General features: G+C 55.7%; 3 protein-coding genes across 18 annotated transcripts in view; 1 reads left to right on the top strand and 2 right to left on the bottom strand.

The window, feature by feature from the left end:
• Positions 1–541: 541 nt before the first annotated feature.
• On the top strand, positions 542–15,768 carry DHX16 (DEAH-box helicase 16). Of its 3 annotated transcripts, XM_080663493.1 has the most exons (20): positions 542–961; positions 2,410–2,654; positions 2,749–2,911; positions 3,212–3,268; positions 6,462–6,716; positions 7,201–7,404; positions 7,480–7,671; positions 8,654–8,764; positions 8,932–9,047; positions 10,626–10,836; positions 11,002–11,100; positions 11,188–11,340; positions 12,339–12,479; positions 12,667–12,829; positions 12,919–13,037; positions 13,122–13,189; positions 13,851–14,013; positions 14,330–14,491; positions 14,718–14,891; positions 15,556–15,768. In XM_080663493.1, the coding sequence occupies exons 1-20, from the start codon at positions 755–757 to the stop codon at positions 15,682–15,684; spliced, it is 3,132 nt and encodes a 1,043-aa protein (XP_080519619.1). In that variant the 5' UTR covers positions 542–754; the 3' UTR covers positions 15,685–15,768. The 3 variants fall into 3 exon arrangements, with proteins under 3 accessions (XP_080519619.1, XP_080519620.1, XP_080519621.1); XM_080663494.1 differs by lacking the exon at positions 7,480–7,671; XM_080663495.1 differs by lacking the exons at positions 7,201–7,404; positions 7,480–7,671.
• On the bottom strand, positions 15,709–19,233 carry LOC308245757 (uncharacterized protein C6orf136 homolog). Of its 5 annotated transcripts, none has more exons than XM_080663499.1 (6): positions 19,005–19,233; positions 17,524–17,618; positions 17,152–17,240; positions 16,810–17,010; positions 16,171–16,240; positions 15,709–16,099 (listed from the first exon to the last, which is right to left on the bottom strand). In XM_080663499.1, the coding sequence occupies exons 2-6, from the start codon at positions 17,566–17,568 to the stop codon at positions 15,998–16,000; spliced, it is 507 nt and encodes a 168-aa protein (XP_080519625.1). In that variant the 5' UTR covers positions 17,569–17,618; positions 19,005–19,233; the 3' UTR covers positions 15,709–15,997. The 5 variants fall into 5 exon arrangements, with proteins under 5 accessions (XP_080519625.1, XP_080519629.1, XP_080519627.1 ...); XM_080663503.1 differs by having other exon boundaries at positions 17,524–17,922; positions 19,005–19,226; XM_080663501.1 differs by having other exon boundaries at positions 17,524–17,579; positions 19,005–19,222.
• Positions 19,234–19,399: 166 nt separating this feature from the next.
• ATAT1 (alpha tubulin acetyltransferase 1) overlaps positions 19,400–23,361 on the bottom strand; it is a 33,713-nt gene continuing 29,751 nt past the window's right edge. For 2 of the 10 annotated variants that reach the window (XM_080663506.1, XM_080663504.1), the window contains 4 exons: positions 22,953–23,193; positions 20,243–20,322; positions 20,108–20,150; positions 19,400–19,762 (listed from right to left, as the gene is read on the bottom strand). In XM_080663506.1, the coding sequence (XP_080519632.1) occupies positions 19,579–19,762; positions 20,108–20,150; positions 20,243–20,322; positions 22,953–23,193 (548 nt within the window). In that variant the 3' untranslated portion in view covers positions 19,400–19,578. Of the gene's footprint in view, positions 19,763–20,107; positions 20,151–20,242; positions 20,356–21,402; positions 22,506–22,952; positions 23,194–23,361 lie in introns of those variants that run through there. The other 8 variants (XM_080663505.1, XM_080663509.1, XR_013960319.1 and 5 more) reach the window with 7 other exon arrangements.

The following is a 23,361-nucleotide window of genomic DNA, read 5'->3' on the forward strand; positions in this document are numbered from 1 at the left end:
GAGGAGATCTTTTAAAAGTACTTTCTGAGATAGCATCAAGAAAAGCAAAGCACCTTTGTTTCCCCCCCCCCCCCCCCCCCAGATCCCAACTTCCTTCTTGCCTGGAGGTCCTCGCTCAGGCCTCACCTGTATTCACTGCTACTGCAGACAAGGGTCCGAGCAAGCTCACTCTTAATCAGTATGGGCTGATTTAAAATGGAATCCCAAAATACACCTTGCATTTTTTTTTGGGGGGGGGGCGCTCCATAGAACTTACATGCTTTATTTATTATGTGTTTTATCTTCCCCTCTTAACCTCTCAAATGTAAATTCGGTAAGGGATTTTGGTCTGATTTGTTCTTTGCTATATCCCCAGCGACTAAAATTGTGTCTAGGTGCCTGGCGTCCGCGTTTGTTGAATGAATGGGTGAGTGGAGCATCCGCGGGCTGACCATCTGGGGGCGACAGAGATTCTGTGAGGCGGGAAAGAAAATGTTTCACGCGAACTACCGTATGGTTCCGCGAGACTTAGACTCTATCGGCCACCGTCTTGCTCAGACCGGAAAAGCACTGCCGGAAGCTTCGCGGTCCGAGAAGGCGGCTTTGGGCTGTTGGAAACCGAACCCTCGGGGCCTCGGGCGGTTCCTGCGCGGCCGCTGGGCCCATCCGGCCTCCAGGCCTCCGACCCGCCCGGTGCCCGCGCGGCTCCTGGGCCCGGCCGGGCTCCAGGCCTCCGACCCTTCCGGTGCCCGCGCGGCTCGGGGAGCGGGTCGCCATGGCGACGCCAGCGGCCCTGGAGCGTTGGGTGCAGGACGAGCTGCACGCGGTGCTGGGGCTGAGCGAGCGGCACGTGGCGCAGTTCCTGATCGGAACCGCGCGGCGCTGCAGTTCGGCCGAGGAGTTCCTGCAGCGCCTGCGAGACACCGACACCCTGGACCTCCGCGGGCCTTCGCGGGACTTCGCCCTGAGGCTCTGGAGCAAGGTGTCGCAGCGGCGGGGCGGGGCGGGGCGGGACGGGGCCTGGGTTACTTGCGAGTGTGGCTGGGCTAATGGTCCTCCCGCGAATTAATAAGCTCAGTTCTCAATCGCTGGTCCTGTCCGCGGCCGCCCGGACGCTGTGCTGGGTACTGCACGTCCAGCTCCGTGAAGATCAGGAAGGTCAAGTGTGTTGTGTTAAGTCTTACATGGCAGTGCTTCTCGAACGTGAACTTGCATGCATCCATCCAGGCCCCAGTTAAAATGTAGATTCCGATTCCGGAGGTCTGGGTTGGGGTCTCCGTTTCTGCATTTCTAACAAATCTAACAAGTGTTCCTGAGGCTATGGAAGAGAGGTGTGGGAAGTGCTGTGGAGCAGTGGCCAGGCGAAGCGGGTCCAGAGTCCCTGCAGTTGTCAGGTAGAGAAGGGAGAAGGAGTAAAGGTATAAAAGGCGAGCTTCTGCTAGCCCTGGTCGGGTGGCTCTGTTGGAGCATCGTCCCCATACACCAAGGTTGCTGGTTCGATCTCCTGTCAGGGCACATACAAGAACCAACCAATGATGCATAAATAAGTGGAACAACAAATCGGTGTTTCTCTCTCTAATCAATAAATAAAAAAATAAAATAAAAGCCCTGGCTGGTGGCTCAGTAGATAGAGGTTTGGCCTGTGCACCAGAGGGTCTCGGGTTCAATTCCCGGTCAAGGGCATGTACCTGGATTGCAGGTTCCATCCCGGGTTGGAGCCCCGTGCAGGAGGCAACCAATTGATATTTCTCTCTCACATCAATGTTTTTCTCTCTCCCCCTCTCCCTCCCTTGCACTTTCTAAATGGAAAAAAAATATCCTTGGGTGAGGATTAACAAAAAAGATAAATAAAATAAAAGGCACTCCTACTACCTAGTAGAGCACCTCACAGAACAGGGGCTCAGAAAGCACACAGTGAGAGTGCAAGGTTCAGCGTGTGCAGAGAGCGGCAAGGAGCCTGTGGCTGTCCCACTGGTGCTTGGGGAGAGGTGAGGTTGGAGTGTGACAGGAGGGAGAACTTCGTGTCAGTCTGTTCACCAGTGCACCTGGAGCCTGGTGCAGTGCCAGCCTGTCACAGACTCTGCAAAGCAGTCCTTGTAGCCGGTCAGTCCTTGGGCAGGACTCACCTGGTCATTGGGGAGAACACAGGCTGAGCATTGAGAACTGGGTTTGAGAATGTAAACTCCACGGGGGCAGAGGTGTTTTTCTCTTTCGTTTATTCCTCTATCCCTGGTGCCTAGCAAGTGCCTGGAACAGCTTCAGTAAATGCTTGTTAAACACGCGATTGAGCAAAGGAAAGGTGAGCAGCTGAGGCTGATGAACGTGGAGTGAAGGAAAGCTAGTTTAAGAACACGCCTTTCTTTACAGCAGGACCAGGGCAGTGCTGGGGGAGACCAGGAGCTGCTCACCCCCTCATCTCTTCTGCAACAGGTACCCCGGGAGGCAGTGGTGGAAAAGCCAGCCCGGGCCGCCGAGCGAGAGGCTCGCGCCCTGCTGGAGAAGAACCGATCGTACAAGTTGCTGGAAGACAGTGAGGAGAGCAGTGAGGAGAGTGTGGGTAGGGCTGGGACCCGTCTCCAGAAGAATCGTAAAAGGCGGAAACATCTCAGGAAGAAACGCCAGGAGGAGGAAGAAGAGGAAGAAGAAGAGGATTCTGAGAAAGGGAAGAAGACAGGGTGAGTCAGAAGTAGGATGAGAGAGGATGGGCAGTGGTTGATAGTACAGTAAACCTTCTGATGCCCTTATGTAATCCTCTGGGCTGGGCTGCAGGGGGAGCAGACAGCAGACAGAAAAGCCAGAGTCGGAGGATGAATGGGAGCGGACAGAGCGAGAGCGCCTCCAGGACCTGGAGGAGCGCGATGCCTTTGCTGAGCGGGTTCGGCAGCGGGACAAGGATCGGACTCGCAACGTCCTGGAGCGGTCAGATAAGAAGGTGCGTGGGGACCGCACACTCCGTCATCCCCAGGAAGATCCCTGGGTCAGATCTGAGGGTGGTGTGATGCAGAGATGGGGATCTCTGTGAAGACAAGAGGGGCCTATAGTGGGGTGTTCACCTCTGGAGAGGGACCTCCTGGTCCCTCTGGCTGACACTGTGGTGGTCGATTCCTCAGTGAACAGGACATTTCCCTGTGCTGGGGCACGTCTGACTTGTCCTTGTGATTCTGGGGGAGGGGTGGCTGTGGCTCTGGGAACTTTGAGTCTCACACCCTTCACTCTTGGTTTCTTCTCCTAGGCTTATGAAGAGGCTCAGAAGCGCCTCAAGATGGCTGAGGAAGACCGGAAGGCCATGGTGAGTCCCAGTGCCCAGGAAGCCAAGACCAGAAGGCCGAAGGAAAGACTTTGGTGGTGTGGTTAGTGGTCGGGAGAAGCCAAAGAGGCAGTGCAGTGGGGTTGCTTGCTTGACAGGAACCCGCTGAGGGTGGGCTTAGTTGTAGAGGGAAGGAAGCTACCCAGAAACCCTCCCTGACTCTTTTGGATCAAATCACACTGTGTGTTAGTGAAAGAAATGTGCAGCTTCCCATGTAATCAAGAGGCAGTTGGAAGGTAGAGGCAGGGCAGCTGTCCCACCCAGGGATATGGTGATCATTCAGCACACCATGTCCAACACTTTCCTCCCCCACACCTCCATCCCCCGTGGCCTGCGGCCTCCCTCTGGTTTCCTGGTTGGTCTGCTCACCACTGCATGGGACAGAGTGCTTGTGATTGATTGATTGGTTGATTGATGAGCTGGATTTTTTCTAATGTGAGTCTAGATAGGGGAGGCAGTTTTTCTAAGGCCTGGTCTTCCCAAGTAAGGTCACACTTAGATTTCCCAAAAGAGACTCTGGGTGTCTGAGAACGGCCTGGTGGCCTCAGGCCTCTCCTGGCCCGTCCATCTCGTGTTTTGCCACTAAGGACTGTGGGCAGAGACTCAGACATCTCTCAATAGTGCAGTGTTTTTATTTGCCTGAATTTGTTTAGTTTTTGTTTTGTTTTTTCAATTGTGAAAACTTTTGAACAAATAGGAAAGTTGAATGAATAGTATAATGGACACTCATACAACTATTTGGGTTCAAAAATTGCAATGTCTGTGTAAACGTGGCCTTGTTTTCTTTTTGAATCATTTAAAAGCATTTACTGGCCAGTATATCTCAAAGGTTGAGTGTCAAGCCAGGAACCAAGAGGCCATTGGTTCGATTCCCAGTCAGGGCACATGTTTGGGTTGCGGGCTCAATCCCCTGTTGGGGGCATGCAGGAGGCAGCCGATTGATGATGATGTTTCTCTCTCCTCGATGTTTCTATTTCTCTATCCCTCTCCCTTCCTCTCTCTCTCAAAAAATTAATAAATATATTTTTAAAAAATAAAATAAAAGCGTTTAAGATATCGTAGCACTTTATCCCATCGTCATGTGCCTCTTAGGAATACAGGCGTTCTCCCTGGAGTGTGGTGCCATTGTCCCCCGAGAAGGTGAATAGCGCTTCTCATGTGTCAGCCAAGAACCTCTCTGCAGTCAAATTCCCCTGCTTACCCCAAAATGTCTTTTTAACAATTTTTTATTTGTATGTATTGGTTTTAGAGAGAGACTTTGACCTGTTCTTCCACTCACTTATGCATTGTATGTGCCTTGACTGGGGATCGAACCCACACCTCGGTGTGTCCGGATGACGCTCTAACCAGCTGAGCTACCCCACCAGGGCTGAAATGTCTTGAATAACCACTGTTTCCAAATCGGAACCCAGTGAAGGTGATGCATTGCATTTGGTAGTTAGGTCTCTTAGGGTTGGTTCGTTTTCTCTCTGTCTCCTCTTGTACCATGTCCTATGTTCTGGGTTTATCTCATCCTTCTCTTGTGGAGTTAAGCTCTTGTATGCCCTGCACCTTCTTTAAAGTGGAAGTTGGGTGTAAAGCTTGTCCAGACTTGGAGGTGGTGGTACCACCTGTGGGTGGTGGTATGCGTGCCCAGTCCCTGCCCTTGCCAGCCTCTCCCTGCTCACGGCGCCGTCCTTTCTCCAGCAGCCGTTCCTCTAATGGTCCAGCCCATTCTGAGCCTTTCCGGAATCAGTGATTTCATGGGGGTTGCAATGCTGATCTTGGGGTCCTTTTTATATAAAGAAGAGCTTTTTCTCAACAACTAGAAGTGAGCTGCAGTTCCTTCTTAGCAGGCAGGGCAAATGCGTGTTTCCTTGTAACTACTAATGTTCAAAGTAGGAAGTTAGGTGTGACAGCCACCTCTCTGGTGACAGTTTTCCTGTCCTTTGTGTGTATGTATGTGTGTTACACTGTACTCATGAGTTTCTTTTCTCTGTATATATATTTATTGATTTCAGAGAGGACGGGAGAGGGAGAGAGAGATAGAAACATCAATGATGAGAGAGAATCATTGATTGGCTGCCTCCTGCACGCCCCACATGGGATAGAGCACACAACCCGGGCATGTGCCCTGACCAGAATCGAACTGTGACTTCCTGGTTCTTAGGTCCACGCTCAACCATCCATCTGCCTCCATCAGGATGAAGGAGTGTTTGATTGTGGTACTCAGATTAGGTCATAAGCATAAACTCCCTTTGAAGTCTTCACAGAACAAACAAGAAAAACCAAGCAATTAAATAGAATCGGATGCCCTAACTGGTTTGGCTCAGTGGATAGAGCGTTGGCCTGCGGACTCAAGGGTCCCAGGTTCAATTCCGGTCAAGGGCATGTACCTTGGTTGCGGGCACATCCCCAGTAGGGGGTGTGCAGGAGGCTGCTGATTGATGTTTCTTTCTCATCGATGTTTCTAACTCTCTCTCCCTCTCCCTTCCTCTCTGTAAAAAATCAATAAAATATATTTTTTTAAAAATAAATAGAATCGGAGCCCCCAGGGTTGGGCATGGCGGGCTCGCCACTGCCACGGAGGAGGTGGTCTGGATCCCAGGGAGAGGTGGTGAGAGCCAGGAGGGCTTAGGAGGTGGCCAGTCTTCTGTCACCTTCAGTGTGTCCTGAAAAGTGTGTATCTAAGGAAACATGTAGAAGCCAAGTGACACACGATGTGCAGGAGTTGTTCCCAGAGGCACCCTCGTGCTGGCCTCCGGCCTGCTATGTGTGTTGTGTTTCCCCTCCCCCAGAACAGTCATGCTGCCTACGACAGGGCCTCTGACCAGCGAGCATCAGCGGTGCCGGTCACCTGTGTGGCGCCTGCAGGGTATCGGTTGTCTCCGCTTTCAGGTGGAGACTGCTTCCCAGTGCTGGTGTCAGCCCTTTGCTTCCCCTCTTCCCTCCCTCGGAGAGGAAATAGGGGAGCAGACTAGCAGACATTCAGATAACCGCCCTGATGCCTTTGTATTGGCGATGGCGGTCCGTGGGTCTGCTGCGGCCTCCAGGCCTGGTGCTCGTGGCTCACAGGTGCTCACAAAAGAAAGGGAGGCTCATCTTTAGGTTTTTGTCTCGTCCTGTCCTGCTGGTAGGAAGGGGGCGGGATTGCCATTCGACAGGATGAGGCCTTGACTGCCCTGTGCTGACCCAGGTCCCTGAGCTGCGGAAGAAGTCCCGCCGCGAGTACCTGGCCAAGCGGGAGCGAGAGAAGCTGGAGGACCTGGAGGCCGAGCTGGCGGATGAGGAGTTCCTTTTTGGGGACGTGGAGCTGAGCCAGCATGAGCGGCGGGAGCTCAAATACAAGCGGCGAGTGCGGGATCTGGCCCGGGAGTACCGGGCAGCCGGCGAGCAGGAGAAGCTGGAGGCCACCAATCGCTACCACATGCCCGAGGAGACCCGAGGACAGGTGAGGCGAAGGCGCAGCCGCGGGGTCATGCCTTGGTGTCAGTGGGGGCTAGCCCCTTCCTTGTCTCCCTTTCCCAGGGGGTCAGGTCGGGACAGGGAGGAGGGAGCTGGGCGGAGGACAGGCCTGCTCACTGCCCTCTGTGCCCGCCCTGCTCACTGCCCACTGTGCCCGCCCTGCTCACTGCCCTCTGTGCCCGCCCTGCTCACTGCACGCTGTGCCCGCCCTGCTCACTGCACGCTGTGCCCGCCCTGCCCACTGCACGCTGTGCCTGCGGCTTGCAGGTGCTCACAAAGGAAAGGGAGGCTCATCTTCAGGTTCTTGTCTCGTCCTGTCCTGCTGGTAGGAAGGGGGCGGGGTTGCCATTAGACAGGATGAGGCCTTGACTGCCCTGTGCTGACCCAGGTCCCTGAGCTGCCCTCTGTGCCCGCCATGCTCACTGCCCTCTGTGCCTGCCCTGCTCACTGCCCGCTGTGCTGTCCTGCAGCCAGCGCGAGCTGTGGATCTGGTGGAGGAGGAATCAGGCGCCCCCGGGGAGGAGCAGCGGCGCTGGGAGGAGGCCCGGCTGGGGGCCGCCGCCCTGAAATTTGGGGCCCGAGATGCTGCCTCCCAGGAGCCCAAGTACCAGCTGGTGCTCGAGGAAGAGGAGACCATCGAGTTTGTCCGGGCTGCTCAGCTGCAGGGCGATGAGGTGAGGGAGAGCCCTGGACCTAGTGGGGAGGATGGGGAGCCGGCCCTGGCGCTCATGCCCCTCTCTCCTTCCCAGGAGCCAGCAGCTCCGCCCCCTCCCACCCAGGCCCAGCAGCAGGAGTGCATCCAGGCTGTCCGCCGCAGCCTCCCCGTGTTCCCCTTCCGCGAGGAGCTCCTGGCTGCCATTGCGAGTCACCAGGTCCTCATCATCGAGGGCGAGACAGGCTCAGGGAAGACCACCCAGATCCCGCAATATCTCTTTGAGGAGGTGCGGCATCCACACGCCAGGGGCCGGCCCTGCCCGCCGCTGAGCACGGTCCTGTCAGAGCCCTTTACCTGACCTTTTCAGTAGCTGCTCACCTCCCCACTTTAGCCATTCCCTCTCCCACTCAGAGGGGAGGGTCTGGAGCACATGCCCGTCTGTCTCTGTTCTCACTTCCCGCCACAGTGCCTGGCTGGGAGGCGTTCTGTGTCCCCATTGGAAGGCAGTGTACGGTGGGGTGTGAGAGGGGCCCTCACTCCAGTCCAGCGAGGCCTCTGCTCCTCCACAGAGTGGAGAGCCTGTGTCTCTGCTCCTTACCTACTTGCCCCCATCCTTCTGAGTCTGCCCCACCTGCTCTGTCCTTTCCCAGCTCAAATCTCACTGAGACCAGAACTATTTCGTTAATTTTTTTAATGATTTTTTTTAGAGGGAGGGAGAGAGATAGAAACATTGATCAGTTGCCTCCTGCACACCTCCTACTGGGGATCAAGCCCGCAACCCAGGCATGTGCCCTTGACTGGGAATCGAACTGGTGACTTCTTGGTGCATGGGTTGACACTCAGTCCACTGAGCTCAGAACTTGATCCGCAAAGGGCTGGGATTGCCAGGGCTGGCTGAGGACCCTGGAGGGCCTGGGTCTGCCATTCCATCCGTTTGCCCTTCTTGTCTGGGCTTTAGCTTCTGTCTGTCTGCTCCCTCCCCCCCCCCCCCCCCCCGCATTTATGACTGTTTTCTCTGAATTGTCTTAGGCGACAGTGCCATATTTAACAAAGGGAAGACCTCTTCTTTTTCCTTTTTTGTTTGTTTATTGCTGAGAGAGAGAGAGAAACATCGATTTGTTGCTCCACTTATTGATGCATTCATTGGTTGTTCTTGTATGTGCCCTGACCAGGGATCAAACCCACAACCTTGGTGTATCAGAGCAATACTCCAACAAGTTGAGTTACTGGCTAGGGCAGGCAGGACCTCACCTTTCTCTGTCATTCAGGGTTATACAAAGAAGGGTCTGAAGATCGCCTGCACCCAGCCCAGGAGAGTAGCCGCCATGAGTGTGGCCGCCCGAGTTGCCCGGGAGATGGGCGTGAAGCTGGGGAATGAGGTGAGCTCTGGAGGGACTGAAGGATGAGGGGAGCCCAGGGGTCTGGAATTCAACCCACACTGCCGTGAGGGCCCTGCACCACATGTCTGGGTGCCGGCCCTCGTCGCCTGGCCCGACACTCCCTTCAGAGAGCTCCAGCCCACTTTCCATGCTGATGGCCTCGGCAGGTTGGCTACAGCATCCGCTTTGAGGACTGCACGTCAGAGCGGACAGTCCTCCGCTACATGACAGACGGGATGCTTCTCCGCGAGTTCCTCTCAGAGCCTGACCTTGCGAGTTACAGGTAGATCCAGTCCCGACCCCACAGGAGAGCAGCGCCTTCCCTTCTTCCCAGCTCGGCGCCTGCTCCCCTCAGTGCCTTCCTGGGTGTCCTGAGCTCTGGCCTTTCCCTCCTTTCTTCTCACCCGTCCCTTTGGCCATGGCCAGGCCTTGAACCTTTGTGACCCTGGCAGCCCAGAGCTGACCTCGGGTTCCATAGCGATGGGGCTGGAGTTAGAGGAACTGCAGAGAAAGCCTCTCCCTCCCGCTCCAGCTGTTCCCAGAGTTCAGAAACAGGATGGAGGGTGGAGTGCAGGGGAGTTGAAAGGCTGAAGACCACTTGAAGGAACTTAGGGTGTTCGGCTTACAGGGGAGACACCTGGTCCCTCTGCCACATTGAAGAGGGGCCATGCTTGTCTTTTTAATTTTTTTTTAGTATATTTTTATTGATTTCAGCGAGGAAGGGAGAGGAAGAGAGAGGAAACGTCAATGATGAGAGGGAATCATTGATTGGCTGCCTCTTGCACGTTGGACCGAGCCTGCAACCCAGGCATGTGCCCTTGACCAGAATCGAACCTGGGACCCTTCGGTCCGCAGGCCGACGCTCTATCCACTGAGCCAAACTGGCTAGGGCCAGACTTGTTTTATGGGACCTCAGAGAGCACATCTAGGAGCCACGGGGTGTCACAGGAGAGGAAATTCAGCTCAGGACCAAGACGCCATGGAGTGGCGAGTCCGCAGGTTGCCCGTGAGTGGTTCTCAGTGCTACGCTGACCCGCAGGGGCAGGGGGTAACGTGCTGAGGGCAGAAGGCTCATGCGTGGGATGCGGATGGGGTCAGGCCAGCTGAGCAAGAGGGTAGAAGTTCCGGTCCTAGAAGGTCAGAGTGCAGCCATAGGACAAATAGGACTTGACGTTTCACACCCCTTCCAAAGCGCTCAGAGCCACAGAAGGCCAGCTGGTGCCAGAACGTTTGGGGGGCAGGACTTTCCCATCAACCCCAGCTGGAAATGGCCGGGCTTCCCCTCCAGCCAGGGTTCATGCAAAGAGTTGAGGTGGGGCATGAGCTCCTACGGCTTGGCTGCCACCAGAAACCCAAAGACCACAGCAAGGAGGAAGAAAGGGCACAGAATAGCTCATTAGGAGGAGGCCTAGAAGTCTGCAGAGCCCACGAGGTCAGGCTGGAAGGCTCGCCAGCCTCAGGAGCCTGGGAGCTGCTGGCTTTGGGATCGTGGTGGCACAGTCCGCCTGCCGCCCCACCCTCCGGGCCAGCCTGATGGGAAGGGGCCTTGCCTCCCTTTCCCACTCCTGCTGATTGGAGCAGGCTTTGGACTTGGACCCACAGGGAGGCCTGGCTTGTCTTGGCTCCACCCTCCAGCCCCAGGTCTTGGAAGCTGTTGTTTTCCCAGCTGAGAGGCTGCAGGCCATGGAGCCCTGGTCTTCCCCACTCCCTGCTGGTCTTACTTCACGGTGGTTCCTTCTCCTGGAGCCGCCGCCTCTCACACTCACCTTTGGACTCTGTCTCTAGCTGCCCTTCCCCCGGGGGACCCCCGTCCACGCCTGCACGGCCCGCTCTTCTCGCTCACTGCTCCCTGTCCCCCCAGCGTGGTGATGGTGGATGAGGCTCATGAACGGACCTTGCACACAGACATTCTCTTTGGACTGATCAAAGATGTGGCTCGCTTCCGACCGGAGCTCAAAGTCCTGGTGGCTTCAGCCACACTGGACACTGCCCGTTTCTCTGCCTTCTTTGATGACGCCCCCATCTTCCGGATCCCTGGGCGCAGGTTCCCAGTTGACATCTTCTATACCAAGGTGCTCCCCAAGGATGGGCCTAAGGGTGAGGCATGAGGCGGGGAGGTTGTCCCAAGGAGGGCAGGGTGGATGGAGAGTCCAAAGGGGGCCTGGGACGAAGCGTGTGGAGCCGGGGGAGGACAAGGCTGCCTGAGCGCGTGCCTTCCTGTGCCCTCTCCTCGCCAGGCTCCAGAGGCCGACTACCTGGAAGCCTGTGTAGTGTCTGTGCTGCAGATCCACGTGACCCAGCCCCCCGGGGATGTCCTGGTGTTCCTGACAGGACAGGTGAGGGGGGCTTCCCAGGGAAGACGTGGCCAGCAGGTCCAGGGCGGCCTCTGTGATCGGTCCCTGCTGCTCTCCCCCCAAATCCAGGAGGAGATCGAGGCTGCCTGCGAGATGCTCCAGGACCGCTGCCGCCGCCTGGGCTCCAAGATCCAGGAGCTGCTGGTGCTGCCCATCTACGCCAACCTGCCCTCCGACATGCAGGCCCGCATCTTCCAGCCCACACCCCCTGGGGCGCGCAAGGTGAGTGAGCTACAGAAACCTGTGCTCCACCCTGTGGTGCTGCGGGGGGTGGGCTGGGGGGAAGGCGCATCCCGTGCAGGCTCTGGAGAGAGGACACACAGATGCAGGCAGTGAGCAGGATGCAGACAGTGAGCACGTGAGGAGATGGTGAGGAGACCTTGGTGTGCGGGAGTGGGATTTTATCTGCACCTGTAAGAAAGTGGCAGGGATGTCAGAGGAAGGCTTAAGGTGTGATTGTGGTCAGAGTGCAAGGTTCAGTGGAAGGTTTGTGAGAAGCAGTGGGAGACAGGGCAAAACCACATCTGGACTAGGTTAGGGAGGGCCTCGGGTGGTAGGTGCACGAGTTTGGACTTTAGACTGCATGGCAATCACAGGATTTTGAGCAAAGTGTAACTTTCATCAAATACCGAATGGGTTCTCGCAGGTTCTGCTCTGGGGTGGGGATATGGTGAGACAGAGTTCCTGGCCCCAAGAGCTTCCAGTGGGGGGTCAGTTAGGAGACAGCGCTGCAGGAGGCGTGAGGCCTGGCGGGACTTTCCTAGGAGTATAGGGAAGGCCTCCCCTCTCCAGTCAAGTGAAAGTGAGGCAGAGGCTTGAACTGGATGAGGAGGGAGCCAGGCTGGGACCCCGAGACGAGACAAGGTCAGGAGGGCTCGCACCGAGTGGGTATGGCTGTAACTCTCCAGCAGGATGGGAAGCCGCCGCCGGCTAGGGGAGTGATGAGAGGTGCGTTTTAAAAGGACCATTCTGGATGCCACGTACCGGGCAGCCCCATCTCCCATCTCTGAAACCTCAACCTCTTCTCCATTTCCTTTCCATGTCATGCCCTTCCTGAGCCCCGCTGCCCCTCACCCTCCCAGCCTGTCCCCCTCGTACTAGACACGAATTTCCTCATCTGCTCTTATCTGCCCTGCTGTCTACTCCAAATCTCCCAGGATTCCTCTTCCTACATAGCTGGGAGGTTGGGGTCTCTGAGTGACCGACAGCATCTCACTCAGGTGGTTGTGGCAACCAACATCGCCGAGACTTCCCTCACCATTGAGGGCATCATTTACGTGCTGGATCCAGGGTTCTGTAAGCAGAAGAGCTACAACCCTCGCACGGGCATGGAGTCGCTCACGGTCACACCCTGCAGCAAGGTCAGCCCAGGCTCCCGTGCATCTCCATGGTGGAGCGGGAGGCAGGATGGACCCACAGTCAGGCCCCACAGAAGCCTGGGGGAGCTTAGAGGATGGAACCACAGCCTCCTAGAGTTCTTGCATAAACACTGCCCTTTCTCTTTCCCTCACCCAGTTGTCAGCTGGCCTGTCGTTCCTTTCTTTCCAGGCCTCAGCCAATCAGCGAGCGGGTCGGGCTGGCCGGGTGGCGGCCGGGAAATGCTTCCGCCTGTACACCGCCTGGGCCTATCAGCACGAGCTGGAGGAGACCACGGTGCCCGAGATCCAGAGGACCAGCCTGGGCAACGTGGTGTTGCTGCTCAAGAGCTTAGGTGATTGGGGTCTCCAGGCCTCCCTAGAGGCCGGGCTGGAGTCACTGGTCCTAGGAAAGGAGCTCCATTCTACCCACACTTCTCTGCAGGGATCCATGACCTCATGCACTTTGACTTCCTGGACCCTCCCCCGTACGAGACCCTGCTGCTGGCGTTGGAGCAGCTGTATGCTCTGGGAGCCCTCAACCACCTTGGGGAGCTCACCACGGTGAGGTGGAGGCCGTGGGCTGGGCAGGAGTACAGGGACACCTGAGGGAGGACCGGCTCAACCCTCTCTCTTTCCTCCCCTTAGTCTGGTAGAAAGATGGCAGAGCTGCCAGTGGACCCCATGCTATCAAAAATGATCCTGGCTTCTGAGAAGTGAGTCCCCCCATCCAGCCAGGCCCCACCTACAAGCTGGCCACGCCTCTTGCTGTCTCTGGGGCCATCTTTGTTATTTTGCTCTTTTTCTCTACCATATTCTTTAACAAATAACAAGTTGCTAGAGAACGCTTATTGCCCCCTTTGAGGCCCACAAGGGCCAGTAGACACTGTGCTGTTTTTGATCGTTATGTGAAATGGGTAAGATTGGCAAACACATAGGAAATTTGGGGGCATGAAGGGAAGTGGAAGACTTTCCATCTGTGAGGAGTGCTGAGTGAGGGCTGGTTTGGGGACTTGCTCATCCTAAGGCTCAGCCTGGAGCATTTAGATGTGGCTGTGAGGGTCCACCTTTAAATGCCGTGGTTGGTGTCAGAGGTCATCACATGAACTTAAAGGAAGCAGTCTTTCCCCAATGCATAATGCCCACCTTGCCTCTGGCTCCTCAGCGGCCCATCCTTCCCTCTACAGATGTCCATCTGTAACTGTCAGCACAACCCTGAGCTACTGGCACTGCCCCCAAATCTAGCTACTCTGAGTGCTTAGCCCTGTTCTGACGGGTGGTCCCCATGTGAGGACAGCCTACACAGTGGTCACTCCCCCCATGTGTCTGTCCCTACATCTCGCTTTGAGCTCTCAAGCTTTTTCCCTTCCTGCCCAGGTACAGCTGCTCAGAGGAGATCCTGACAGTGGCCGCCATGCTGTCCGTCAACAACTCCATCTTCTACCGGCCCAAGGACAAAGTTGTCCACGCAGACAACGCCCGCGTCAACTTCTTCCTACCTGGGGGGGACCACCTGGTTCTGCTAAATGTGTACACACAGGTCGCTGGGCTCGGGAGAGTGCGAAGGAGCAGAACATGGGGGACTGTGGTCCAGGGTTGGGCAAACTTTTTGACTCAAGGGCCACAATGGGTTCTTAAACTGGACCGGAGGGCTGGAACAAAAGCATGGATGGAGTGTTTGTGTGAACTAATATAAATTCAAAGTAAAGGAGCGGAGGGGAGAGCAAGAGAACCCTCCGCTCTTTCGGCTCCGCGGGCCGGATAGAACAGCCGAACGGGCCGGATGCGGCCCGCGGGCCGTAGTTTGCCCACGGCTATGACCTATACACTCACCCCCTTTTTAACCCTCTTCACAGTGGGCTGAGAGTGGTTATTCTTCCCAGTGGTGCTATGAGAACTTTGTCCAGTTCAGATCGATGCGCCGAGCCCGCGATGTGCGGGAGCAGCTGGAGGGGCTCCTGGAGCGGGTGGAAGTTGGCCTCAGTTCCTGCCAAGGGGACTATATCCGCGTCCGCAAGGTCAGCGTTCCTCCCGCAGCCCCCGGGCTCCGAGGGGCCAGCTTCCCGGGGCCTGAGCAGCCCTCCCGCCTGAGCTGGGGAAGGTCCGTTTCCTTCTGGGGGCTCTTCACGCACCCTTCCCTTCCTAGTTCTCCAGAAGCCTGAACTAAAACTGAAAAGGTGGCAAGGGCTGAGGGTCCCTGCAGTCTGGCCTTCCCATTGAGGGTCTCTCTTGCCTGCTCCTTAGGCCGTCACCGCCGGTTACTTTTACCACACAGCACGGTTGACTCGCAGCGGCTACCGCACAGTGAAACAGCAGCAGACAGTGTTCATTCACCCCAACTCCTCCCTCTTTGAGGAACAGCCTCGCTGGCTGCTCTACCATGAACTTGTTTTGACCACCAAGGAGTTCATGCGACAGGTGAGGGTTCCACCCCTGCCCTGGCAGGTGGAGGCTGTAGAGACGAGTGGTACTCTGACCAGCTAAACCCAGGTTCAAGTTGCTGGGCCTGGCAGAGGAACAGGGAAACAAATTGGTTTAAGGAAGGATAAGCTCGAAAGACACCCTTCCTAACAGCTGACTCGGTGTCTCATGAGATCTGACCATCGCACCATGAGCATTTGAAAGGCTGTTATCTCGGATTCTGGTGCTGGGGATGATGATGAACAAAGCAGATGTGGCCTCTGCCCCGAGTGTACTTTACAGTTCACATGCAGGCCTTTAGGGAGAGCCACTCGGGAACCTGAGAAACACATAGAGGCATGCCAGCCTCTGGGGCAGATACTGCAGAGCTCTAGGCCTTCCTTGCAGCCACAGGGGAAAGAACCTTTTTTAAATATATTTTTTATTGATTTCAGAGAGGAAGGGAGAGAGAGAAACCTTGATGAATCACTGCCTCCTGCACGCCCCCTACTGGGGATCAAGCCTGCAACCCAGGCAAGTGCCCTTGACCAGAATGGAACCCGGGACCCTTCAGTATGCAGGCTGACGCTCTACCCACTCAGCCAAACCGGCCTTTTTGAGCTCACACACGAGAATCTAGGTTGGGAAGACGGGATCACTACTGGTTTCTCTCCCCTTCTAGGTATTGGAGATTGAGAGCAGTTGGCTTCTGGAGGTGGCACCTCACTATTACAAAGCCAAGGAGCTAGAAGATCCCCATGCTAAGAAAATGCCAAAAAAAACAGGCAAGACACGTGAAGAGCTAGGGTAAAGAAAAGAAACGTAAACAGAACTCGACACCAGCTCCATCTCCATGTTATTTAATATTCATTAATAAAAGTAATTTTGGAATAAAGCTTATGGGAACTTTTGTAAGCTGGAGAAAGTGATGTGGAAATTTGATCTCATATTTTCACTTAGACTTTATTATTTACAAGTTAAATTACACAGCAGCTTTACACAGCATGAGATGGCGAGGAGGGAGGGAGGGAGGGAGAGGAGCGGGAAGAAACTGGCCAACCCCACCTCTTGCTTGTAGCAGTTTTCAGTGCTGCCCTACCCCAGTTCCTGGATGAGGCCTTGGGTCACAGGTGTAAGTTGGGTTCTGGCTCTGACAGCCCCAGCATCACCAGGGCTCCCACAAGCAGCTTCTTCACAGGCATTGGGGGTGAGTGTGAGGGCATCAGCTGCCGGGAGGAAGTGACTGCATTAGCAGGGGTGCTGCCCCTCCCCCCACCCCATCACCCCTGGGACTCACTTTGTCTAGGTGATGGCGACAAATGAGGCCGCTGGAATTCAGGTAGAAAGTGGAATAGGCATCGTAGGTCCTGGTGAAGGAAGAGAAGCTGAGGGGAAGGCGACTGATCCCAAAGATTAATTCAAGCATTTGCTTAAACTCCTAGTTCCTTAACTGTGCTACATACTAGTGTTAGAAGATCACCTGGGGACTTTGAAAAATCCTGATGCCCAGGTTGCACCCCGTCACAATAAAGCAGAGTCTGGCACCAAGATGATTCCACTGTGCAGCAGTCTACAAACTGCTGATTTGGGGCGAGCCTAACAATTTCTTGGGATCCTACTTTGCCAGAAATTTACCAAGTACTTTACCTAAGGGTGTGAGGCTCAACTTACGAGGCAGGAATTTTCATTACGAATAGTAAGTATTTGAATTCCTACCTATGTGCCAGGTGATATACATGAACAAGCTGAGTTCAGAGGTTCTCTCATGTACTCAAAGTCCCATTTTTGTTCCAATAAAGGAGACTAAACCAAGACCCCTGCCCTCAAGGAACCTCAGTGAAGGCAGGTAGATGAAGGGTTATCTAGGAGACAACGAATCCTGAAACAGAACGTGTGGAAAATGGATTGTGGCGTGGGGTCCTTCCTCACCCCTTACCGATAAAGCTCTTCCTTGTCACGCTTGTAGAAACGCAGAAAGAGCATGTGGATGGGCAGCCCCACCAGCCGCCAGCGGGCTTGCAGGGTCCAATTCTCAGGGTGGCGGGTCAACTGCAGAACCTCCAACTGAACTTGTGCAAAATAGTTCCAGGCCAGGAAGCGGCAGAGGGTCAGCGACAGGATATACCACGTCCGGCCCCTGAGAAGAAGGGATGGGAAAGAAATCTCATGCAGAATCAGAAAACCAAGCCGCATGAGATGGGAAGCAGCCTAGCACCTTCCCTAGTAAGTACACAGCACTGGGGTCCTCCCTCCCACCACCCCGCCCCTGCGGACTCACTTGGTACGTATGCTCAGGATCTCGTTGATGAACTCCACATCCGAGGAATAGAGAGTATAGTCATGGGAGTGAAGGAAGAGAGTGGGAAGCTAGGTGGAAGAAGAAGGCATCACCCAGTGGGAAAGGAGAGATGATCCTATTTCTCAGTTTTCTATTTTTAGTGCCTCCTTCCCTCTGTGTGGAAGGTCATTTCCATGCCATGTATAACTTCCCTTAATCCACACTGAGGATTATCTTCTATCTGGGAAATGTTTGTAAATGTTTCTATGCTTGCCTGTGGTTCCAAGAAAGAATCCAGTTGACTAACCCTCTATTTCCAAGGTTACCTGCATTCCCACCAGGTGGATGAAGGTCACTTTTGAATTGACTTACCTCTTGTCTCAGTCTCTCATACATGACAGCCAGGTGCTCCTCCATACTGGGGTCTCCTGATGGAGTGGCAGGGGAAGGGCAGGCAGTCACAGGGGCTTGGAAAGATAGCACAGCCCCAAGATAGGGGCAGGAAGGTCCCTCAAGTAGGCTCCTAAGCCCATCCAGACAGCCACTATGCAACTCAGGGCCTAGTCCCTCCCCCTTTCCTGGAGGGAGACTGGCCCATGGTGAGCTGAGGGCTTGGACCTGAGGGAGAGGTAATGGGGGAGCTCGGGGAAGCAGCCCAGTAGGAGGGCATGAGAGTGCAGGAGACCAGAAAAGAGGAGAAGAGGGAGAAGTGGAAGTCGTGGAGTGGGGCCACAGGGGTGGGAATGGCAGAGCCCGTGGAGAAAGCTGGTCCTAAGGAGGAAGAATGAAAGGAAAAACGATAACCCAGCTGCCTAATGGCCCTTCATCCAAACTCGAATTAACACTTCACTCCCACCCGCTCCGCTCCTCAGACAGAAGTGGGAATTGCTCAAGGAAAAGGGGTTGGATTCACCTCCATCTCCAGGAGGCAACAGTTTCCTACAAGCACCTCCCCCAAACGGTTAGCAAATGCCTTTACATTTAAGATTCCAATACTTTGGGGAGCAGTTCCACCACTCCTGCAGCAAGGATCACATCCATGTTTGAAGAGTGGACAAGGGAGGAATCGCGTTTTATTGCACTGTGGGTGAAAGGCGTGGCCTGTAGACTCCACAACTAGGTGAGGCGGAGGCTGTGAGATCCAATGGAACAGGAGCCATTTGAGTGCCAAGCCTTCGCGCACTCTTCGGCACTCCCGTTCGGATGATGAAGCCACACGAGTTACGGCGAGGGCTCTACACCATCATACATGTAAAGCCTTGGACTTCTAGAGCGGTACACAAAGGTATGCTATCACTTCGGGCCACACTGATGGCACAGCCCAGGAGACTAGCAAAGGCTGGACTTCACTCCTGCTTAATGACCTTGAAACTGATGCGGAGGAAGGAGATCACACCAAGTCTGGCTGACCAAGTCCCCGCGTCACTCCATCACTCTGGGGGCGTGGCCATCCTGCCCACCTGGGCGCAGGGCCCGAGCCGGGTCCACCTGGTCCGAGGCCGCCTTCCTGCCGGGACCGCTATCCGGGTGCAAGGTCTGTCTGGTGGGGACCGGTAACTCCGGGCGGCGCCGCGCCGGGTGCGGGTGCGTGCGAACCTCTCCGCCCCCCGCCCTTCAAATCACCTCCAGACACAGACCGTCGCGGAGACGTGGACGTCCCCCCACCCCCCAAGACCCGGAGGAACGACCAGGGCTGGCAGCGCTCCTCCCGCGTCCACGACCCTCGTCCTCCACGCACAGCCGGCACGGGTAGGGCGGTGGGCGTCACTGCGCCTGCGCAGACTGCGCGCACCGCCCTCGCACGGCTGGAGGGTCTCTCCGCCCCGCCTCCCTCCCGGGCGCCCCCTCCTCACCTGGGGCCGAGCCTGGTAGGCGCGGAGGCACGGGCCCAAACGCCGGGCCGCCCCCCTGCTGGGTTGGTACATGGTCTTCCGGAAGCGGGGAGCGCGCCTCCCGAGTGCGGCTGCCCCTCCTCGCGGGGTGAGCGCGCCCCGCAGCCGGCTCCTTGAAGGGGAAAGGAGGGGGTCAGGGCTGCGGGGAGGAAAACGGAGACGGTGCGCGCCTGCGCACTGCGGCAGGTCTGGCGAGGCGCCGGGCTGCCGTCAGTGCGCCTGCGCCAGCGGCCGGAGCCTGCCTTAGCGCGCCTGCGCAGTAAACCAGCGGCCGCGGGTTTCGCGCCACCTTGGGCACTTGCGCAAGATGCTGGGCGAAGAGGATGAGAGGGAAATAACGACAGTCAAGTTTCTCTGTAGCTCTAGTGATAAAAATACTTTATTGCTCTGGTTAAGAGAAGTGATTTGGCACTGCCAAGAGGCCTGTTGAATGAATGAACGAGTGAATGAATACACCCACGGGCAGGCGGCTGTGGCTGCTCCGGTCGTGAGAGAGAACACGGACTTGCACGGTGTGGCGTGTGGCGGGCTGCAGTCACCAAGGCCTGGTGCTGCGACGTTCCTGCAAGTTTCGAATGACCCTGGCGTTGAACACGTCCCCCGCCACTGTGCAGTGCTGGGCTGGGGGGGTCTGGGCCTGGGCCTGGGCCTGTGGAGGCACCGTGTTCGTGAGGGCCTCCCCACACCCATCCTGTGACAAGGTCTCCTCGCTGGCAGCCCTGGTGGGTGGGAGGGAGATGAGAGGGGGTTATAGAGGCTCCGAGGGGGAATTAAGATCAGACTCTCAGGGTCTTTCTGGCTCTTACGTAGAGGAGGACAATGATGGAAGCACTGGTGCTATGTCCAAACTTGAAACCTCAGAAAGTGCCCAAGGAAAGTACCAGAGTTGAATTTATAGGGAAACAGGCTTGTAGGATGTTAGGTAGAAGGATTTTTTTTGGGGGGGGGGTGGGTGGGGGGGCGGGTCCAGTTGGAAGGATAAGATTTCAGAAGGAGCAAAGAGTGATGTTAGGAAAAGAGACAGAGGTGCGGGGAGACCAGGAGGGGAGGGGATCAGGCCTCACCTATTCTCTGTTTCCTGTTCGCCCTGCTTCCATTCTTGGCTGCCTGTGGAAATACCAGGCATGTGCATGGGAAGGCTGGAGCAGGCAGTGAGCATGACCTGCTTGATTTGAGGGCAAGGAGGGAAGAATACTTACCTGTGCTGGAGGATGAGGAATTCAGCCACCCATAGCGGCTGTAGCAGCAGCTCTGGGCTATCAGCCCCCGGGGAGCCCCCCTGTAGGAGAAATGGGAGGTGATGGGGAAGAGGCTGCGGGGGGGGGGGGGGGGGGGGGAAGATGAGTGGGTATGGAAGAATCAGGGGAGAGGAATAAACGGAATAGCACAGGAGTACAGAGGGGGCGTTAGACTTCTAGGGCTTTAATCTAAGCAGCCCCGAAAAGGGGAGGGAGCTCATTTTATACCCAAAGACTTTCTGGAGCAATCCTGATTTATTGCTTTACTATTTCTAGTTGGAGTAAGGTGTTAATAAATGTGATGCAAATCATCTCACAAAAACAGACTTACACATAGGTAAGCCAATCTGTTGGACCAGGTGCCCGGATGTTTGGTTTGGAAAACATGGTTGCCTTAATTATAGGGAGTGGCAAAGTTGATTTAGGAAGAAAAGGGAGGGAGCCTTTGAAGAGAGTGACAGACTGTGTTGGGCACTCAACAGAGGTAAGGTACTTATAGGGATGCAACTAGTAGGTCCCAGGGATAATGGTAAACCTTGACATCTCAGCAAAGGCTGGCCTGGGGCGGAGGGTCGAGTCACGGGGGAGAGCCCGAGGGCTGGGGGGGGGGGGGGGAGGGAATGGGGAAGTAACAGAAGCCTCCGCAGAGGGACCCAGCAGCTGCATGAGGGGAGACAGAATCTGGGCAGGAGAAGACCCAGCAATGCAATGGGGAAGGGTGGACACTAGACCCTGTAGGGGAGCTCTGCAGCTCCTTGCTAGATCTCAGCAATGAGGGAGACAAACGGGACAGAGGTTCCCAGGTCCCAGGAAAATAAGAGGTGACACACCAAGGAGGCCGAGACCTTAAGTTGCTTTTTGGGGTGTGCTTTTTTCATTGAAAATGTCCATTTAAAAAACACAAAGGAATTCACACTTTATTCAAACAACACTGAGAGGGAGAAGAAAAGGGAGGAATGAGTAGGGAGAAAGGGAGATCCTGCTCCCAAGGATTTGGGGAAACACAGTGGGGGCACCTGATCTACCACACATTCAGAGGAAGGGCGGAGGAAGGAGGTTTTATACCTGGGTATGGAGCAGGGAAAACGGTTCTTTTTTTTTTAATATTTTATTGATTTTTTACAGAGAGGAAGGGAGAGGGATAGAGCTAGAAACATCGATGAGAGAGAAACATCGATCAGCTGCCTCCTGCATACCTCCCACTGGGGATGTCCCCGAAACCAAGGTATATGCCCTTGACCGGAATCGAACCCGGGACCTTTCAGTCCGCAGGCTGACGCTCTATCCACTGAGCCAAACCAGCTAGGGCGGGAAAATGGTTCTTGCTATGGAGGAAAGAAGAAAGGAAGACCAGAGAGAAGTTTCCATCATCTCATGACAATCTCATAACAAGGAATATATCGGCATCTAGCTACTGGGGGAGGACGGATCCAGGAGCTAACAGGCCCTTGAGACTCAGGCTTCTCTTATGAAGCGTGGCAAAGATGACCCCTCTTTGACCCCAGGTGCTCGCTGAGATCTGCTGAGAAACGAAGTCCCTCACAGAATCTGGCCTGGGGGGTAGTGCTGTCTTCAGAAGTGCGAGTCTAGCCCCAAAGCAGACATCAGCTTGGGTCCCTGACACACACACAGAACAGGTAATGAAGAGCTTAGCCATGTTGGGGGTCCCTTTAAGGAGCTGTAAGTCCCTGTCCTATCCACCTGGACTACTCCGAAGCAACCTCACTGGCTGGCATGAGCAGCTGTAAGTCAGTGTAGGTGGTAGCACACAGCAGTACTAGGGCCATCACTGGACACTAGAGTGAGATACAGATTTATTCCAGGGACAAGTTCCTGCAGCGGAGGCCGTTGGGCCTCCATGGTGGTCTAGAGTCCGACAGCGAGCCAGGGTGTGCTGCTCTGGACCATTAGGAGGAGCTGCGCGGCCAGAGAGGCAGCAGCTCAGGCTGTCCGTGGGGAGTGCTCAGAGACTGCGTTAGGAGAGGAGGTGCTTCTAGGGCAAGGAAAGCTACAAAGTAGTGGGCCATCTGGGACCTTGACAACCCAGTTGCCCAAGAAAAGAGAAGAGGGAATCTTAGGGGCTCTGTCAGGCTCCACGGGATCCTGGGGGATGCACTGGAAGAGAAGGGGTGGGTTCTCGGGGATGGGGTCTCTGCCACCAAGGCTCCCAGGGAGGCAGAGGGTTAACTGTCAGTAGCGACTCTCCTCAGAGCGAGGAAGGGAGCTGTGGGAGGATGGTATGGACAGGAGGTAAGGAGAGGGAAAAGGGGGAAGAGAAAAAAACAGGGAAGTCAGAGGTGAAGAGGAAGCTGGGAGAAAAACAGGAGATGCCCACTCAGCCTGCTGGATGGCTCCTGCCTGTATCAGGCACGCCACTGCTCCTTCCCAACACGGACTACACCATCTCCCCCAACTTAGTCCCCCCCATGGATCTGGGTTCTTCCTCCCACTTGCACTGTAAAACGGGGCCCCAGACGCCACATACAGTCCTGTTCTGTTCTGCTCCCTCACTGCCCTTCACTCCCAGACCACTCCCACACACATCTCCAGTGTCTTCTCCGCCTGCTGTCCTGCTGCAGCAGCCTCTGGCTCCACCCGCCCTTGGCCACTGTGCACACTGACAGTCGGGAGGCTCCCCCGACCCTCGGCTCCGACCCTCGGCTCCCATTACCTGGTGCGGCGGCGCTGGGCCGGGCTGGCTGTAGGGTCGGTAGCCAGCAGAAGGCGGGCAGTAGGGTGAGGGGGGCAGAGGCGCAGGGAACGCAGCAGCTCCTGCTCTGGCACAAAGGGGCGGAGGGGACCTCGTTCTGGCGAGTTTCCCAGGCTGCTGGAGCGTGGGGGGTGGGCTGGAGGTGTAGCTCGGCGAGGGGCTCTGTTTAGGGGCCAAGGAGGCTCCACAGCTACCTTCAGAACTGGGAAGAGAGAACAAAGAGCAAGACAGAGAAAGAAAAAAAATAGGGAGAGGAGGAGAGTCATGACAGTAGAGATCAGGGTAGAAGAGAGAGATCAGAGCCTGTAGCGAGAATGGATCCTTCCCCTGAGGTGGGGCACCCCACCCACACCAGACACCCTACTGCCTT

The sequence above is a fragment of the Plecotus auritus genome (genome assembly GCF_963455305.1).
Source record: "Plecotus auritus genome assembly, chromosome: 4".
Taxonomy (NCBI): Eukaryota; Metazoa; Chordata; class Mammalia; order Chiroptera; family Vespertilionidae; genus Plecotus; species Plecotus auritus.